This window comes from Sorex fumeus, unplaced genomic scaffold (genome assembly GCF_029834395.1).
Source record: "Sorex fumeus unplaced genomic scaffold, SorFum_2.1 ptg000130l, whole genome shotgun sequence".
NCBI classification, from domain to species: Eukaryota; Metazoa; Chordata; class Mammalia; order Eulipotyphla; family Soricidae; genus Sorex; species Sorex fumeus.
The window spans coordinates 8069525-8089361 of NW_026606187.1; the positions used below are offsets into that span (position 1 = coordinate 8069525).

The 19837-nt window shown below is 55.6% G+C and overlaps 1 protein-coding gene across 1 annotated transcript in view; it reads right to left on the reverse strand.

Moving 5' to 3' along the window:
• Window positions 1–1550: 1550 nt before the first annotated feature.
• IQCK (IQ motif containing K) overlaps window positions 1551–19837 on the reverse strand; it is an 81282-nt gene continuing 62995 nt past the window's right edge. The window contains exons 8-9 of the mRNA XM_056138790.1: window positions 16371–16482; window positions 1551–1991 (exon numbers count right to left, since the gene is read on the reverse strand). Coding sequence (XP_055994765.1) covers window positions 1963–1991; window positions 16371–16482 — 141 coding nt within the window. The 3' untranslated portion in view covers window positions 1551–1962. The remainder of the gene's footprint in view (window positions 1992–16370; window positions 16483–19837) is intronic.

Consider the following 19837-nt stretch of genomic DNA (forward strand, 5'->3'; position numbering starts at 1 on the left):
CCCCAGGAAAGGCTCTCGCTGGGATACAGGGATCCCACCGCCCAAGGAGCGGAGTCTTGCCCCGCGGCGCCCCCCCCTCCCCTGGAAAACACCACCCCCCAGCAGACCGCTTGGCTTGGCTTGGCTTTCAAAATCTCTGATGCGTTCTTGTGCTTCTGGGCTTGCTTTTATTTTGGCCGGGACCCTCTCGCACCCGTGCCTCAGTGGGTGGGGGTGCTGGACAGAGGCAGGGAGGGGCGGGCACGGTGCACCTGGCCGACACCTGCAGGGCACAGAGCCGCCCCCCACCGACATCCCAGCAGTCAGGGTTGCCCCACACATATCCCTTCTGCAGCATCAATGGTACCGTGGCTGACGGGCTGCAGAGGATGTGAACAGGGCAGTTTGGGGGGGTAAGGAAGGGCGCAGGCACCTAACCAAGCACAAGCCCCTGACTTCAGCCCCCCACCCCCACCCCGGGACCCTCAGAGCTGCTATCTCTCTCTCTCTCTCACACACACACACACACACACACACACACACACACACCGCGTTCCTGTCGCTCTGGGCTGGGAGTGTGGCCTGCGTGGAGAGGGGTTTTCCAGGTGCCAGCGGCCAGAAAGTTCTGCGTGTTGCTAGGGCTGAAGGCTGGGTTGTTGAAAGTGGGGATCAACTTTTGGGGCGGGGGCTCTTCTTGCTTAGCCAGGGCTGAACCCACAGCTCACAGGGGCGCAGGCAGCGAGACTCTGCTAGGCCCGCACCCTGAGCTTTACAGCAGGTGCTGTTTACTCACTGATCAAGAGCCGCGGCTCATTTTTTTGATAAGGGATAATATATATTTATGAAACGCATTCATGGTGTGTTTTATAAGGTACCTTCACCCTCCCGGGCCAACTGTTGCAGACATAGATATAGATATATATATATATATATATATATTTAAAAATTTTTCAAGAAATTTCAGGACAATCAATGTGTACTCCTGAATGACTGTCTATAAATACTCCAATGCATTTATTTAAAAGATTGTAAAGCATGGGCCGGATAGGTTTTATTTTCCAAACGCTGTTCATAACACGACAATAAAGGCTTTACTATTTATGTAAGATGTGTGGTAGCATGTCCCAACCACCCAGCCCAAGCTCAGGCTCAAGGGCCTTCTGGAGGCCACGGCAGGGTGGCCAGGAACAGGCGAGGCCCAGTCCCCATCCACACTTGGCACAAAACACACCTCCTCAAAACCCACAAAACCAGACAATCTCCAGTGTGCCTCGGGCCGGGACCATGGAACTCGGTGGCCTGTCCTGGGTCCCTGACTGGTCTCATCACGCTGGGTGGACAGTAACAAATGAAGGGCCAGTCTCCTTTGGAAATGGGAAGGGGGAAAATGAGATGCAGAAACGAGGAAGAATGCCTTCTCAATTTATTACTGAAAGAGCGCTCACCTGCAGAGCTCAGGGACTTAGATGTAAAATACAAGGCCCTTTGGCAAAAGTGGTCCTGAGCTGGGAACAAAAACTAGAGCCCCCCACCCCCCACACACACAAACCCCGTCGTACATTGTCAGACAGTTGGTGAGGAACAGGGAAGAAATTTCCAGATAAAGGATTAAAAAAAAAATCTGGGGGCCAGAGCAATAATACAGCGGGGAGGGCTCTTGCCCTGCATGCCGCTCACTCAGGTTCGATCCCCTGGTTCCTCAGATGGTCCCTGGCTAGCCAGGAGTGATCCTGAGTGCAGAGCACGGAATACTGCCAGATGTGACACTCCCCCCGCCAAAAAATAAAATAAAAATAAAGGAAAAAACCTGGGAATGGTGTGCGTGGGAGGTGGAGGCAGGCTCTTTCTTAGGATGAAGGGCCCTAAAACAGGTCTTTAGTTAAGTCTAGCATGCGCAGGGCAAGATACCGCGGTCACCTGCCAACCCCCAACTGGGGGCACAGGCTCTGGACGTGGCCCTGCATCCAACCTTGGCCAGACTGCCTAGTCGTCGTCCTCCATACTGCAGTGCACTGCAAACAAGAGAGAGAGCATGCGTCAGGGAAGGCGACCCTCCTGCACAGCCCCGGACCCCTGCCCCACTCCAGCTCTGGTTCACCATGGCAGGGCCTGGGGCCACTGCGCTCCTGGCGCAGCTTTCCAGAACCTTCCTGGCCATTCAGAAGGTGGCCAGAGGCATCTGTGGCAGCCCTGAGGAACTGTAGGAAGGATTTTTTTTTTTTTTGCACACCTGGCGATGCACAGGGGTTACTCAGTGCTCTGCCCTCAGGAATTATCCCTGGCGGTGCTCAGAGGACCATATGGGATGCTGGGAATCGAACCCTGGTCGGCCGCATGCAAGGCAAACGCCCTACCCACTGTGCTATCACTCCAGCCCTTTTTTTTTTTAATTGAAGACGATCAATCATAGGTTCCCTGCTCTCGACTCACCCCCCCCACTATCTGTCACTGCTCCCAGTTTCATGGCCAAACATACAAACTGGGGAGATGGCTGGAGGCCGCACAAGGCCAGCGGAGAAACTTGGGGGTCAAGGTCTGGGTGACATGAGATGGGGGGGCTCCTGGCATCATTGGTGAACACAACGCTGAACTGTTTGTGAGTGAAATTGATCCCAGTCGAAACCACTTCTCCACCCCCACCTAGGACTGTGGGAACTGGGTGGGGGGTGGGGGGATCAATGGGGGAAGTTGGGCCACAGCTGGCTGTGCTCCGGGCTGACTCCAGGCTCTGCGCTCAGGGATCACTCTTGGCTTGGGGGACCCTATGGGATTTTCTTTTTTTTGCCCCTAGAAAATGAGTTTTATTGACCTCTGAGTGTACAAACAGAATAAATATTTCCCTGTGGCCAGAGGCTGCCCAGCCCAAGACAGCCATGATGGGGTCAGCACCTCCCCAGCTGGCCCGGCCCCTAAGGCAGCCACTCACATGCAAGGTTCAGGGCTGCCGGGTGTTTCTGCCTTTGGATGGGGTGATGGCCACTGGCCTTGGCCCTGGACTCTTGCAGACATGCCCAAAGCCCCACAGACTGGGGGGGGGGGGGGGGGCTTAACTCGGTCAGTCATGAGCAAGGCAAGTGCCTCCCCTCCCTGGCCCCAGGTCCTGTCTCTTGGAATACACCTGTGCTCCAGGTGTGCAGCGCCTGCACCAGATGTCGGTGTTGATGCCCGACTGCATTAACCTGAACCCCCTCTCTTCTCAGTGCTGAGTGGGAGAGCACTGTTCCGGGAGCAGGTGGGGGCAGGCTACTGTTCTCAGGAACGGCAGAACTCGGGAATCCCGCCTGCCTCGTCCCGACCTCCCTCTGACTAGCATGGCCCCTGGCCAGGCCCAAGAACAACACTATGACACTGTCTAGGTGGACACAGGCTCCCGCAGCCTCTGAGTGGGCCAGTGAGACTGAGGAGATGGCTGGAGGGGCTGCAGCACACACATCACCCAGGCTCAGTCTCTGGCACTGCATGGTCCCAAGAAATGACAGGGAGTGGCCCCTGAGCATCAAACTAGGAGGAGTCCCTGAGGCCCACCTGGTATGACCTGAATTTGCTCCAGCACAGAGGGAGGGCGGGCGGGAGGGAGGGAGGGAGGGAGGAAGGGAGGAAGGGAGGAAGGAAGAAAGGAAGTTGGTTCTAATGACCCTTCCTGGCTTCCAACACTCTCCCGCAGTGTCCCTGAGGTGTGGATGCTGCTCTGGGGACAGGACCGGCCATCTGTGAGTCTCACTACCCCCCCCCCCGCCTCCTAGTGAGGGCAGCGGGCACGCTGAGGCTTGAGGGCTATTGCCCCTCCTGCCTTTGGAGGGGTCGCCCAGCAGCTTGGAGTCCACTGGGGTCCACGGCTGGCCCCAGGCTTTCTCAGTAATGGGGTCTGGGGCCTGGGCCTAAGGATTTATCCGCAGCTCCCGTTACAGATGTGCAGCTTGGGCCGAGAACCTGGTCTGAGCCCCTTTAAATGCCCCCATCCCACCCCCACCACCAGAGCACTGTGGGATTCCCTGCCCCCTCGGCGCCCATATGCCCGAGTCTGTGGGTTCCAGAGTTCTGCTGTTTGCAGCTTGCACCCAGCGGCCCCAGGGAAGGAGAGGCCGAGGGCATTCCCTCCCGGCGCTCAGCTTCTCTTCGGACCTTGTTGCCATCTGTGGCTAGAACCCACCCAGTCGCCTGGCCCCAGGATGCCCCCAATTCCTGGGTAGGATGCCAGCCGGGATCTCCATTCCTTCCCACTCCCCAGCACACCAATCTGGCAGGGCGGGGGCACAGAATGGAAAGGAGGGGGAGGGGCAGGCTTTAGCCGGTCCCAGAGCCCAGTGAGCCAATCAGGTGCGAGTCTCTGGTCATTTGTATTTTCCACACAGCCCCCAGAGGTCGAAGTTTTCAAAGCTGGTAGGGCCCGGGCGAGAGCCAGGCTGAGAGCCTGGTTCTCTCGCATCGCCAACTGGTTCACTGACAACCCCCCCACCCCCAGCACTGTGCTAGGAGTAAGCCCCCTCCATCAGCACCAACAGGTGCCCCCCAAGAAGAGAAAGGAAGAAAGTCTTCGACATTGAAGTTACAAGGGCAGATACGGCAAATCACACTTTAGCAGTGGGGGGGCAGGAGAGCTGATGCTTCTCCGGATAAAGGGTACCACAGCTGATGTCTGCAGGTCCAAGTTCTCTCCAGATGGGAGGGGCAGAGTGAAGGAGCTCACTCCATTTGTGGCCGGTAGGTGTGTGGTTTTCAGCTGTTTTGTGCTCTGGTGGGCTGAAGGCCCCTGCTCTAGCGCCCTTTCCCCCTGAGACCCATGTGCACGGATCACTGTGTTAAAAACAAAGTCTCTCACTTTCCTTCATCTTGGCTGGGTGCAGGTGGCAGTGGGCAGTGAGCAGTGGGGTCAGGTTCCCTGCATTGGTGAGACATCACTGCCCAGGCTTCTAGCCCATGCCCGTTGCTGTCCCTATCCCCCCGGGCAGGCAACCGCACAGTCAGCTGGGAAGCACCCGGGGAGAGCAGAAAATCCCGGGACGGGGCCTGCCTCGTGTGCTAAGGAGGCCAGAGCAGCCCCTCCGCTCTCCCCAGCCGCGGCCTCGCCGACCTCTCCTCTACTGTTCCCACACAAGAGAGTGATGGAGAAAGAAGCTGCCCGGGGAAAATTCAGGGGCTGCCAGGTGGCCTGGCCAAAGGACACAGTTCCAAGGTGGGCCCCAGCCCAGGCCAGCAAGACAATGTAACGGGTAAGACATGTGCCTCGCACGTGACAGTCCCCAGTTGGATCCCACGGGCCCCAGAGGGGTTCCTGAGCAGTGCCCTGGGTCACTCCTGAATGCAGAACCAGAAGCAAGCCCCAAAGCGGCCCCAGTCCACCCCACCCCCAACAGAACTGGAATTCCCAGGGCACCCTCCTTTGTGCCCCTCTGCCAAGTCGTGTTGGGGAGAGTGTCCCTGTGCTCAGCCGCACCCCGACACCTTCAAGTACACAGCCAGCCCCTGAGGTGCCCCCAGCTCTGATTAATTCTGGGCCACAGCCAGCTCTTTGGGGCCACAGTTCTGAGGGAGACAGAGAACCAGGGCTCAGGAGGGGTACTGGGCATGCTTCATACACCCTCATCCGCCCACCGGCACTGAGGGCCCCTCACGCCAAGGGTCCCTGCATCCCCCTAAGACACAGGGGCTGCTCCCCAGACAGCACGCGCTCTACAGGGAACCCCACTGCATTCACTCGGGGGCGCCCTGGCCGTGGTGGGGGCCCCAGGGCCACTTCTGACAACTTAAGTCCAGTGCTCTGGGCTGGAGCAATAGCACAGCGGGTAGGGCGTTTGCCTTGCACATGGCCAACCCAGGTTCGATTCCCAGCATCCCATAGGGTTCCCCGAGCACTGCCAGGAGTCATTCCTGAGTGCAGAGCCAGGAGGAACCTCTGAGCATCGTCGGGTGTGACTCAAAAAGGAAAAAAGAAGCCCGGGGCTCTGGGCCCACAGCACCCTGAGAAGGGGCCATGCCGTCCCAGGGGCCGAGCTGGGGGCCCTCACACATGCACCCCTGGTGCTGAGCTTTACTCGTGCCCCTGAACACGCAGCCTCCATCCAGTTACCCTGGTTCTAGGTTCTGGTGCATAATAAAAGCAACGTGTCTGTGGCACTTCCTGGCCCCTTTGAGGGCAGGGCGAGAGCGGGAGTGAGGTAAGTGCTTTTATTTTTTTCCAGCTCGTAGAGGAGACAGAAACAGGAGCTGTGAAGGGGCCTGACTGAGTCACACTGGCTTTAGTTTGGGGTGTTTATTTTTGCTGGTTTTTGTTTTTTGTTAGGGGCCACACCCAGCTCACACCTGCCTCCACTCCGCATCACCCCTGGCAGGGCTCACGGAAGCATTTATGGTACCGGGAAGCAAACCCAGGTCTGCCACATGCCGGGCAAGCGCCTTCCCCATGGTACTATCATCCCGGAGCAGGAGGTCATGCCCTTGACCTTGGCAAGGTCACAGACTCCCCAAGGTCACAGTCTCTCACCCGACAGGGCAAGAATCCTGCAAAGATGCAACAGAGGGGGCTGGTCTCCAACTCATTTCTGGCTAACCCCCCTGAACATGCCGCATCTCAAGAACGTCTTTGGGGCTGGGGACTTGCTGGCCTTGGTCAAGTACAATGAAGGCGTTAGACATGTGGTCCCTGGGGTGGGGGAGAACTCCACTGAGCCTTAAGGCCCCAAGTCCAACCCCAGTCCCATGAGATCCGTCCGCACTGCCCAGTGAGGCCCTGGCTGGGCCCATGTGTTGCTCTCCCTCCGGGCCTGAGCACCAAGCCACATTTGGGAGGTCTTGGGGGCGAAGGGTGGGACGACTACTTCTTTGTCCTTTTCCTTCTTGGTTTTTAGGCCACACCGGGCAATGCTCAGGGGTTACTCCTGGCTCTGCACGTGGGGATCACTCCTGGGGGTGCTGGGGGCATCGTATGGGATGCCAGGGACTGAACCCAGGTTGGCCGCATGCAAGGCAAGTGCCCTCCCCACTGGACTGTCGCTCTGGGACTGGGATGGTGCTCAGGGGACCACATGCCCGGAGCCTGGATCGAACCTGGCCGAGTGCGAGCGCCTTTCCTCCGGTGCTATCTCTCCGGCCCCTGAAGGAAGCTACAAATGAGGTTATTTGCCTTGATAAAGAGGCAAATGTGCAGCCATTCTAGAAAGCTTCAGGGGAGATAAGAAGGAAACCCCGAAGGGAGAAGTTGTTGCTCAAATCAGGGCAGATCTGCGGCAGAAGGAATGACAGGAGGCTGGGGAGGCAGACTGAGCTGGGCTGGATCCCTGGCACCCACAGGGGGACCCCAAGGGGGTAGCTCAGAGTGGGTCCTGAGCACTGAATCAGGAGTAAGCCCTGAGCACAGCTGGGTGTGGGCCCAAAACCAAAAAAAGAGGACCCCCAAAAAAATGTATATATTTGAATGACAAGAGTCACACAGACCCCCCAGGGCCCACAGGAGTTTTCCTGCCTCCCTGGGGGTCCAGGAGGAGGGAGCTGGAGAAGCAGAGGCGGGGCTTGGGGGTGAGGGGACAGGACGAAATGTGGGAGTGTTAGCACGGGCGGGGCTGGGTCCCTGACCTCTGCACCAGCCTATCAAACCCGAGCCCTGCTGAGGGGGGCCCCTGGGTGCTGGAAGGAGGCAGGGTGCTGTGGAGACCAGAGTAGGGGGCAGCGAGGAGGGACCTTTAGAAAAAGGCTTTTTTTTTTTTTTTTTTTTGCTTTCTGGGTCACACCTGGCGATGCACAGGGGTTCCTCCGGGTTCTGCACTCAGGAATTGCTCCTGGCGGTGCTCAGAGGACCCTATGGGATGCTGGGAATCGAAGCTGGGTCGCCGCATGCAAGGCAAATGCCCTACCCGCTGTGCTTATTTTGAGTGAGGGAGGGAAAGGGAACCCCTCACCCCACCCCATCCGACTACCACTCTCTCTGGACCAGGGAGGAAGTCTCCAGGGTCCCTCTCAGCTGCTAAGATGGACCTGGGGGGACTGGCTATGAGCCCCCACCCCTTCCCCATGGGGTCACGCCAGCAAGCCCCTTAACCCGGAAGCCTCAGCTCCCTCTCTCACCTGTGAAGTGGGGCAGGAAGCATGTGGAAACAGGGAATTTCCCTACACTACAAGGGGAAGATCTTTAGTAAGCTCACCCCTTAACTCTAGGGCTGACAGAGGGGCTGACGGGGAGCTCTAAGACAGCGTTTTATTTCTTTGGTTTTGGGGCGCCCACCCAGTGGTGCTCAGGGCTGACTCCTGGTTCTGCGCTCTGGGATCCCTCCTGGTAGGACTCCTGGATGAAATCCAGGCAAGGGCCCTAACCTGCTACACTATCTCCCCTCTCTCCAGCCAGCCGGAGATTTGTTACAAACATCACTTTGCAACAAATTCTCACAATGCAGAGGTGCACTTCCTCTGTGGATGATATGCTTTTAACATACAGATTAGTAGCCCCACCGCTGCCCCCACCCGCCCGCCCAACGGCACACGGCACACACGCGCGCGCACACACGTCTCAGTTTATAAGCGAGACCGAAGTTTTAGCACCAGGGTTTAAGCACCCTGCACTGAATTTAAAACTGTCTCTGTGTCTCCCAAGGCCCAGAGTCACGGGTGTAAATGAACACAGACCAAACCGTCAGCCTTGTGACTTTCCCCCCACCCCCCGCCCACTCTTTGAATCTATCTCTGCATTCTCAGCTGCTGCCAAGACAGAGCCTTTAGAAATATCCCAGGCATTCTGAAAGAGCTGGGGGGATAAACAGTTCTCATCCAGCGCAGACTGGCAGAAGCCCGGCCGTTAAACGTTGCCTTTCAGTGAAATGGAAACAAAAGCTCCTGTTGCTTTTAAACAGCTCCAGCATGATCAGTGAGTCCCTAACCCAGAAGGGATTTTTCCACAGGGCTTCAGGCATCCAGGCACTGGCAGGTGGGTCAGGAACCCAGAGCAGTCTGGGTGCAAATTAAGCCTCAAAAGGGTCTAAGAGAAGTAGATCTTGAAAGGCACTTTCGCAGCTTCCACCGCTGTTCTCTCTACCCGAGACCCCTGGTGCTGAGAAGCAGCTGCTGCTTCTTTTTCTTCTTCCTCTTTTTTCAAAATAATATAGGAGTACTGCTATTTGTTCAGCCATTGATTAAGCTGACTGATTGGGCATGAACTCCACATTACTTTGTGTGTGTGTGTTGTTGTTGTTTTTCTTTTTAATTGTATCACCGTGAGATAGAGTTACAAAGCTTTCCTGTTTGAGATTCAGCCATACAGCGATGAAACACCCAAGCATCAGCTTCTCAACATTTACCACCCAATAAAACCACATTGTGTGTGGCGGAGGGGGACGGATACAGCTCTCCGTGCTCAGGGGTTACTCCTGCCTCCAAGCTCAGGGATCACTCCTGGCATCACTCCTGGCGGGGCTCGGGTGACCATATGGGGTGCCAGGGTTGGCACCTGGGTCAGCTGCGTGCAAAGCCAGAGCCCTGCCCGCTGTCCTATCACCCGGGGCCTGTCTGGCCCTTCTGCTGCTGCCCCTGCCCAGCTGAAACCCTGTGGGCTCGTGACCCTGGCCCTTGCCCAGAGCTGTGAGGCTGCTGCCCTCCCCTGCCTCCCCCTGGAGCCCCTTTGGCACCCCACCCCCGCATACCCTCCTCAGCTCTCTGCCCACCCTGGAAACCCTCCCCCCGCCACCACAAGCTCCTACCTGGCTCACTTCTGAGCTCAGCCTGGGGTCGCCATATCCAACCCCAGGCTACTGTTGCGGGTGCCCCCACCCCAAACTCTCCCAAGCTGGTGACCACCCAGGTGCCCATGATCACTGCAGGGTCTGGCTTTGCCACCTAATGGCAGTGGTGTGGGCGAGGGGTCCCCCTGGCACCCCTGGCAGGTGCTTGGTCACCCTCTGCTCCACCATGGAAGGAACCCACGAGCGAGGTGGTTGGGAAGCCCCCCTAACACTCCCCCACCCCCTTCCCATCCAGGGAAATGCCTACTCCACAGGGCCTTCGAGAAGCAGGAGCCTGCCCAGGGCCTAGCGGTCACTACCGACATCCCCACCCCACCCCCGCCCAGCCCCTGACACTCTGGAAGCTTCTATTTCCGCCCATCAAGTTGGCACCTCCTAGAACTGATCTCCCAGGTAATCAATCTCTTTTTTCTCTTTTCGGGTAACACCCGGTGATGCTCAAGGGTTACTCCTGGTTCTGCACTCAGAAATCACTCCGGGAGGTGCTCAGGGAACCCTCTGGGATGCCGGGGATCAACCGGGTCGGCTCTGCACCAGGCAGGTGCCCTCCCTGCTATACTAACGCATCCACCCCGCGCACACTCACTCTCTGGCTCTCTCTTCCTCTCACTCTCTTTCCCACTCTCTGGCTTTCTCTAACGATACTCAAACTCATCAGGGGCCCCTGCTCTCAAAAGGTGATCCAGGTGCGTGATGAGGGGCTGGTGCTGGAATCAGCCCTGCTGTTGGGTTTCTGTGGCTCAGTCCCCCTCCCTGAAGGAACTCCCAAGCCACAGAGTCTAACTGGGCCCTGCCACCCTGTCCTGTGCCCTCTTCCAAAGGGCCCAGAGGCCCCTCAGCTTTCCCAGCGCAGGGCCTGTGGTGGACCCACATAGTGACCTGCTTCTCAGGTGGGTCGACCCAAAGCTGCATGGACACTAACTCACATTCCAGATCCGACACCCGGCCACAGGGTGAGAGGCTGGAAGGGCTGCCCTGTGCGCCCGGCATGCCGACTCCCCCCAACACGGCCTGGTCCCCTGAGCACCCCAGGTGTGAACACCACCCGCAGTCAAACCGAAACCAGGACCTGAGAGAAAGCACAGCGGGGAGGGTGCTTGCCTTGCCTGCACCCAACTTGAGTTCCATCCCCAGCACCGTGCCCCCAGTGCCACGGGGAGCACAGAGGCAGGAATAAGCCCCAGCAGCCCCGTGGGGTGGGAGGTGGGGGGAGGGGAAGTCAGAACCAAGAAACCAAACCGAAGCAGCAAGGATGCTTGAGATGTGACCTTTGGTCGAGAAGCAAAAGCAAAGAATGGGACAAATCTCTGGACTCTTTTTTTTTTCTTTTGGGGTTACTCCTGGCTCTGCACTCAGGAATCACTCCTGGCGGTGCTCGGGGGACCCTATGGGATGCTGGGAATTGAACCCGGGTCGGCCACGTGCAAGGCAAACGCCCTCCCCGCTGTGCTATCGCTTCAGCCCCAAATGTCTGTACTCTTACAAAGACAATTTATGACATGCTGCCAAATGAAGGTGAAAGCGAGTGACAGCCCCGTATGGATGATCCCACATTCATAAATAGACAGCTGTACATACACAGTAATAACAAGTCTCACATTGGAGATGTTACCGGTGCCTGCTCAGCAAATCCAAGAACAACGGGAGGACAGTGCTACAGTGCTACAAGTGCTGCTGATGTTACTGAATCACCATGAGACACATAGTTACAAAGTTGTCCGTGATTGGGTTTCACTCCTGCAGTGATACAGTGTTCCATCACCAGTCCCTTCATCAGTGTACATTTCCCACCGTTAATGTCCTCCATTTCCTTCCAGCCCCTCCCCCCGTCCCCTGCCTGCCTCTATGAGAGGCACTTTTCTTCTCTCTCTCTCTCTCTCTCTCTCTCTCTCTCTCTCTCTCTCTCTATTTCCCTCTCTCTCTCCCTATCTATCTCTTTCCCCCTCACTTTTGGGCATTATGGTTGTAATATGACCACTGAAAGGTCATCCTATTTGTCCCTCTACCTCTTTCAGTTCTGGTCCAGAGTGACAATTTCCAACTCTCACTGTCACAGTGGTCCCCTCTCTATCCTAACTGCCCTGGGCCAGGAGGACTGGTTCATGGCTGGCAGGGTGCCCAGTATCTTGACCGCTTCCTGCCTCCTGAGCCCCGTCTGCCTTGCTCTTGGGGGCCCTGATCCTACTTCCCCCTTCGCTTCGTCTCCAAGCGACCTGGAGCCAACACAGTCCTCAGGGGAAGTGTTCTGCTTACTGCAGCCAGTGGCTTTATTCTGTCCCTACTCTGATTCCCCCACCCCCCACCCCTTGTCACTCAGTCACTGCATTTAGTTAAAAAGGTCTCAGTGGGTTTCGCACCCCACCTTGGAATGAGGTGGGGAACAAACGGGTGAGCAAGCAGAAGAGGAACCAGCGACTCCAGCATCTTCCTGGGCATCACATGAGCCGCTGCTCTGCTCACAGGCATTTAAAAATAATTCCTGCAACTGTCCCGCTGGAGAGACGCTCCGGGATCATTTTGCACCACTTTGAGCCTTAAAGAGAGCCCGGCGGCTGGGGGTGGCCTGTGCTCTGGTAATATGACACGGGCTATATGTGACCCCCATGGGCCCACCCGACAGCTGACCCCACCTCCCTCATCTCAGGCTGCCTGTCTGCACCGGGTGCAGGCTGGAAATACCAGGGCTCACGATGGACTGAACAGCACCCTCTTAACCAAGACCGTACTCGATGCAGGGTCTCACAGGGAAGAGAGGGGGGCTGCTCCCAAGGGTGCCGTCATAGCCACTCCCACCATTTCCCAAGGAGAGCGAGTTGCGTCTGACCTTCGCTTTCAAAATGCTTCACCACAACTCCGGGATCTGGTTTGGTGACTTTCTTTTTCCTTTTCTGCTTTTGGGGCAACACCCAGCAATGCTCAGGGGCCACTCCTAGGCTCATGCACTCAGGAATCATCCTGGTGGTGCTCGGGGGACCCTATGTGATGATCGGGATCAAACCCGGGTTGGCCGCGTGCAAGGCAAATGCCCTCCCTGCTATACTATCACTCCAGCCCCTTGATGCCTTTCTAAGTGCCCCCCCCCCCACCCGGGGCCAGAACAGGGTTCTCAAGGCGGAACCCTTGAGAACCACAGGTGTGGCCCAAACAACATGAAACAAGGTGGCCTTCAGCTTGAGACACGTCCTTGTGCTGTCCGGTCCCCTAAATGACCGTGGAGTTGGGACAGTTTCAGAATGGCCCTTCCCCTTTCTCCTCTCCTTTCTTCCTTCCCTCCGCCCTTCCCCTCCCCTTCCTCCTCTCTCTCTTCTTCTTAAGAGGGAACTGAACCCCAAAACCACATAGCTGGGCATCTGTTGAAGACCCCGTGGTGAGGGTCTGATACTGCCCCTCCGACAGCGCAACCGACCCAAAGCAGGAGGTCGGCAGCAGCAGCAGCAGGTGGTGGGTGGGAATGCTCACCCCGGCCCCTCCTGCTGGCTGCATGCCTCGACTTTAATCCAGGCCGCTTTCAGGCCTGGTTCCCAGCTCCCGGCGTGCGCCAAGTCCATCCGTCAACCCACCGCGAAATGAATAACTCACAACAGAACTAAACAGGCTGCACTCTCCCTGACCTTTCAACTGATCACGGCCTCACGGCCTGCCCGACTCTAAAGGGAACAGCCATCAGACAGGGGAGAGAGGTCTTCCCTGAGGCACAGAGAGAGCTCTGCTTCCACCGGCACTGTCTGTACGCCTCAGGACTCAGTTTGTTCCTTCCTTCCTTCTTCGTTCATTCATTCATTCATTCATTCACTCTCCCACACTCTCAATTATTCTCTCAATATTAAATGTGCGGTGCTGGAGCAATAGCACAGTTTGCCTTGCACGCGGCTTACCCAGTTTGATTCCCAGCATCCTATATGGTCCCCCAAGCACCACCAGGAGTAATTCCTGAGTGCAGAGCCAGGAGTAACCCCTGAGCCAGGGGTAACCCCTGAGCACCACCGGGTGCGACCCAAAAAGCAAATAAATAAGTAAATAAAAATTAAATGTGCATTTCAGGGGCTAGTGCAGAATCTAGGATGCTTGCCTTGCATGTAGTGACTGGTCCCCTGAGCCCACCAAGAGTGATCCTGAGCACTGCTAGGTATGGCAATTTTTTTTTTAAACAGTGCATTCAATCCACACTTGTTTTTAGCACTTTATTTGTATCCAGACAGACGTAGCTACTGTTCTTGTGACCCAGGTCTCTTGTAACCAGAGCTGAGATAGTTACGGCTGGCCTTGGGGACCGCACATTTCAAGGAATGCACAGAGCAGAAGGGACTTGGCACCTCCAGGAGGTGGGGGGTGGGGCAGCGGCCAGCTCTGTCCAGCCATCAGAACAGAACCAGGAAGCTAACACTCACCCAGAGGCCCAGGTCCAGCCCACATAACAGCAGAATGTCAGGAGGTGAGACTCTTTTTTTATTTTATTTATTATTATTATTATTTTGCTTTTTGGGTCACACCCGGCAATGCACAGGGGCTACTCCTGGCTCTGCACTCAGGAGTTAACCCCTGGCGGTGCTCAGGGGACCATACGGGAATGCTGGGAATCGAACCCGGATCGGCCACGTGCAAGGCAAGTGCCCTACCCGCTGTGCTATCTCTCAGTCCCCAGAGAGGCTCTTTTTTTTTAAAAAAACTTCTACTCTCGAATTCACAGAAAGCTCGCAATCATCTGAATGATACTGAGTCACTGTCCCCATGAATCATTTTCTGTTTGTACTGCCTATGTGTGCATGTGTGTTAACACATGCTTTTTTTTCCCAGAATAATTTGGGATTCCGTTGCGTATCACATCCTTGATCCCTAAAAAGCCCGACATCTATTTTAAGGATGAGAAGTCTTTTTTACCTGAAAAAAGAAAGAGAAGAGAAAAGAAAGGAAAAGAAAAAAGATGCAGAATTCTTAGCTCTACACAGCTGCGTGCAAGGCAAATGTCCTACCCACTGTACTATGGCTTGGTCCCAAAGGATGAGATTTCTTATTGAGCCCAGGAGCAGTGGCCAAAACCAGGAAGTGCATTGGCCAGGAGAAGCTTTGGGCTAGCGAGGGCGGGTGAGGGTGGGCACGGCAGCACTACCAGGAGCGGGCCCAGGAATTGCTATCAACTTTCATCACTGTACTGTGGACTCATACTATTGTAAGTACTATGTGTTTATTTAAAAGATTATAAAGGGCAACCCCCTATGTGAAGGAACCCCCACCAACACATTGTTCCAGGACATTCTGGCAGCTTCTCCATGGGTGTACTTTTTTATTTAATTTATTTATTGGGGGGGTACTTTTTTAAAAAGATGGATGCAAATGCATGGTCCTGCAATTCCCCTTCACTTGAGAATAGATTGTGAACGTCCTTCCACGTTACTGGTTGAAAAAAAAAGGATGCAGAATCCCAGGGCCAGAGAGATATTGCAGTGGGTAGGGCACTTGCTTTGTACTTGGGTTTGATCCCCAGCATCCCATAGGGTTCCCCGAGCACTGCCAAGAGTGATTCCTGAGCACAGAGCCAGGAGTAAGCTCTGAGCATCACTGGATGTGACCCAAACACACCCACAAAAAAATGGGGGCCAGAGCGATAGCACAGCGGGTAGAGCGTTTGCCTTGCACGCAGCCAACCTGGGTTCTATTCCCAGCATCCCATCTCCCTGAGCACTCCCAGGAGTGTTTTCTGAATGCAGAGCCAGAAGTAAACCTGAGCATGGCTGGGTGTGATCCAAAAAAAAAAAAAAAGAAAGAAAGAGAAGAGAAAAGAAAGGAAAAGAAAAAAGATGCAGAATTCTTAGCTCTACACAGCCAGGTGCCACTTTCTGGCAGGTAACTGGAACAACAATTATGTCCAGAGAAATGCAGAGGAGATGCAGAATGGACACAGTAACCATCCTTGTAACACATGAAGATACCCCCTAGGTAGACAGATTTGTATTCCTTCATACTGGAAAAGTGTCACAGGATGTGACCTCCCCCGCCCAACTTGTTTTTGTCTTTTTGGGTCACAAACCAGGTAATGCTTAGGGGTTACTTCTGGCTCTGACCCGATGGGATGCTGAGTTAGCCTCATGCAAGGCAAAGGCCCTCCCTGCTGTAGACTGCTCCACCCGACCTGTTTTAACCATGCAGGACTTCTGGTTTCTGCCTCTTTTACGACTGGCGTGATGTTAATCTTTCTCCCATGCAAAGGCAGTGTGGAAAGGAGCCATGCAAACCAGACAGAGAGGGACACTGGCAGCAGGCGGGGCGGGGGGGGGTTCCATGCTTCTCACACAGGTCCCTGAATGTTGACATGTGGCTGGTTGAGTCCCACCTGGGGGGAGTGGACAGAAGCATCGGACGCAGGGAGGTCCAGACACCCCAACCTCAACTTAGAAGAAACTAACCCTTAGCCCACGAGCCGCCCATCTACTTCCTGTATGGTGATTCTAGAAGACTTGAAGCTTTAGAGACAAACCGACCAACCACCTACAGACAGTGATTTTGCTGGGGAGAGAGAAATGACGTGTCCAGCCCCCCACCACACCAGTCACTCCGGAAGTGGGGTGCGGCTGGGGCAGGCGGAGTCACCGCACCCGCCGGCTGCCCACAGGAGCCCGGGATACGATTCGGGTTTTGCTGCATAGAAGATGGCCCGGGAATCGAGCTACTCACGTTTCTTCTCTTGTTTGGCCCAGAACATTTGGATTCTCTGGCGAATGTGCTTCTCCTCCCGCAGCTTCTTCTGCCAGTGGCGCAACTCTTGGATTTCAGGGTGACAGCGCACCTGCAAAAGGGCCCGCAGAGCATGAGCCCCAGGCCAGCTCGGCCCTGCCCCCAGCGACTGGATGCGCTTTTGTCTGGAGACGGCTCACTGCCTACAAGAATTCGTCCACTCCTCCCGCTTGGAATATTGGAGCAGACGTGTGGCTGGGTGAAGAGGTGCTCGATTAAGAGCAGGCTGAGAACACTCTAGATCGATCTCTAAGAATAGTTGTTACTGGGCCAGGGAGATGACGCAAAGTGCATACTCCCCGGGCACAAGTCCTAGGTTTGATCCCAAGGCCGTGCCATGCCCCCACGCAAAGCCAAGAGCAGCTTTGGAGCATGGCCCGGAACTGTCAATACCACCCCAACCTGTAATCAATAAAAACATCATTGCCGTTGTTGTTCGGTTTTGTTTGGGGGGCCACAGCTGGTAGTGCTTGCGAGAAAGTGCAGGTGCTTCTGCTGTTGGAACCATGCAGTGCTGGGGATCGAACCTGGCCTCCTGCCTGTGACACACGGCTCCAGCCCGTAGAGCAGGATCTCAGGCCTGCTATTAAAATATTAAAAGATATTGGAGGCCGGAGTGGTACTACAGTGGGGAGGGCATTTGCCTGGCATGCAACCGACCCAGGTTCGATCTCCAGCATCCCATATGGTTCCCTGAGCACTGCCAGGAGTAATTCCCGAGTGCAGAGCTAGGAGCACGGCTGGTTGTGACCCAAAAAGACAAAAAAAGTTAAGATACTTTGCTTCTTTTCCATATTGTCTCTTCTCTATCTGGTGCCTTGTTCTACACTGACAGGCAGCTCAGCTTGGACCAGGCACTTTTCAAGGGTTCAGCAGGTCCACAGCGAGCCGGTGGACTGTACAGGGGACAGCTCAGTAATGAGGGACTGGGTACCGAGCACGGTTCCAGTGAAGAACAACCGATGGTGTTGATACAGAATGCCGGGAAGAGAGAGAACGAATGGCCACGGGCATGACCGCCCTTGTTGGCCATCTGTGCGTGGCCATTCCCTTTGCTCTTAAGCATTTATGTGTTCTTACACCCTGGCACCATCCCACCCACGAGTGAGGCAGGGGTCGCTAGCCCAATATTACAGACAGAGCAACAGAGACAGCGGCCGTCTCTCCAGCCCATCACACATCTGACTTCGAATTCATTTTTGGTCGTAGGTACATTCAGGAACCTTTCCGCTTGGGCAGATTTCTCCTGACTCCACATTCAAGCCTCCAGGACCCCATCGAGGGTGGTGGAGACCCCCTATTTAAGAAGCTGAGCTTTGGAGGCCCGAGGAGAGGACGCCACTGGTGGGGAAGGGGGTTCCTGTTTGCTTCTGCTTCTCCACCTTGGGGCCTTCCTGCTGAGCTGCTCTCCGTGTTCTAGAAGATCCTGGATGTGGCACATGGAACCGGGCGACTCCGCCAGGTGCAGCTCAGTGCTGGGGGCACAGGGATCTGAGGGGCCCACTAGCCTCCCTCCTCGCGGCTCTGACAATTCAGCCCTGCCCCAAGCCTCTGACCCAAGCAGCAAGTCTTTTTTTTTTTTAATTTAATTTTTTTGTTTGTTGGGTCACACCCTGTGATGCTCAGGGGTTCCTCCTGGCTCTGCACTCAGGAATTACTCCTGGCAATACTCGGGGCCGGGGGGAGTGGGGGGGAGACCCTATGAAATGCCGGGGCTCGAACCTGGGTCAGTCGCATGCAAGGCAAATGCCCTCCCCGCTGTGCTACTGATCCAGCCCTGCCCCACCCCACCCCCCAGCATCAGGTCTGACACTTCCGCAGGGCCCAGCACTTGGGGGCAGTGAGAAAGGGGGTCCAGGCTGACTGCAAGCCCCAGCGCACAGACTGGGGAGATGTGGGTGGTGGCTCCCCCTCCCGCCCCCCACCCCGCACTTCAAGGTGGGGCCTGGGCTCCAGGGCCAAGTCCCTGCTGGTCAGAGCACTGAGTGTCCTGACAGGAATGGAGCCTTTGGGGAGGGAGAGGGTGTCACTGCAGTTCTCTGCACCTGCATTATTTTATTTATTCATTATTTTTTGGGGGGAGAGAGCTCCTCCTGGCCATTCTTTGGGGCCATTTCCCCTTGGAGCTTAGGGGACCATGTGGTGCCAGGGATGGAACTCAGGGCTCCCATATAAGACGCCTGTGCATTGCCCACACTGAGCTCTCGCTCTCCAGCCCCAGGATTTTCAGACTCACCCACACACCCACCGCCGCAGAACCCCAACATGGTCCCCCGAAGGACAAGACTGAGGATCTGAGTGGGACTCCCATCTCCATCGCCTCCCCGCCCCCCTCAACTGCGGGGGACCTGCCTCTCCCTCCTCTCTCGGTGCTTTGACTTTAGGGAACACAGTTACCCTCCCGACCACACACATACACTGGATTCGGACCTGTCACCAGTAACCCCACTAGGCTCTAACTAGTGGTAAAAATACCATGTTTACCTTTTATTTTGGCTTTGGGGTCACACCCTGCAATGCACAGGGGTTCCTCCTGGCTCATGCACTCAGGAATCACTCCTGGCGGTGCTCGGGAACCCTATGGGATGCTGGGAACTGAACCTGGGTCAGCTGGGTGCGAGGCAAACGCCCTACTCACTATACCATCGCTCCAGTCCCCATGTTCATCTTCTTGGTTCACTCTTTGTTTGGGAGCCACACTCGCTGGTGCGCCATGCTCTGGGCAGCTCTGTGCTGGGGATGGAGCCCAGTGTGTTCCCTGTACCATCTCTGGTCCCAAAGACACCATCTTAGCCGTTCCCGGTGTGCATCTCAGCAGCGTCAAGGATATTCATGGGATTGCCCACCGGAGATCTTCATCAGCCCCAGAGGAAGCCCTGCACCCCTTAAGTACTCAGGCACGCCTGCAGCAAAGGCCATTATCAGCAAAGGCTGTTCTCCCCTTCCCTCCGCCCCTGGCATCTGTTAATCTGCTTTAGTCCCTGCAGTCTTTAGTTCTGTGGCCTTGCCCACTCTAGATATTTCATGTACAGGTGATAAGATGGGGCCTCTGAGGTCAGTCCATTTCTTCTCTGAACAATATTCCATTGTACAGTCGTTCTGTTTAGTCACCTCACGGGCCTCTGAATCGCCTCTACCTTCTTAGCCAGTGCAAACAGAGTTTCTATGAACACCTGTGTGCCCATTTGTGTTTGAATGCCTCTTTTCGCATTTTCAGAGGACATGAGGCCTGGAGGAGTGGAATTGCTGGGTCATATGGTAATTTTATGGTTTAACTGATGGAAAATAAACATCGTATTTCACATCGTCATTTGACTGCATACTTTCACATTTCCTACAAGATGAAGGATCAAATTTCTCCACACCCACCTCAACACAGGTTATATCTCATTTTTTTAAAAAGCTAT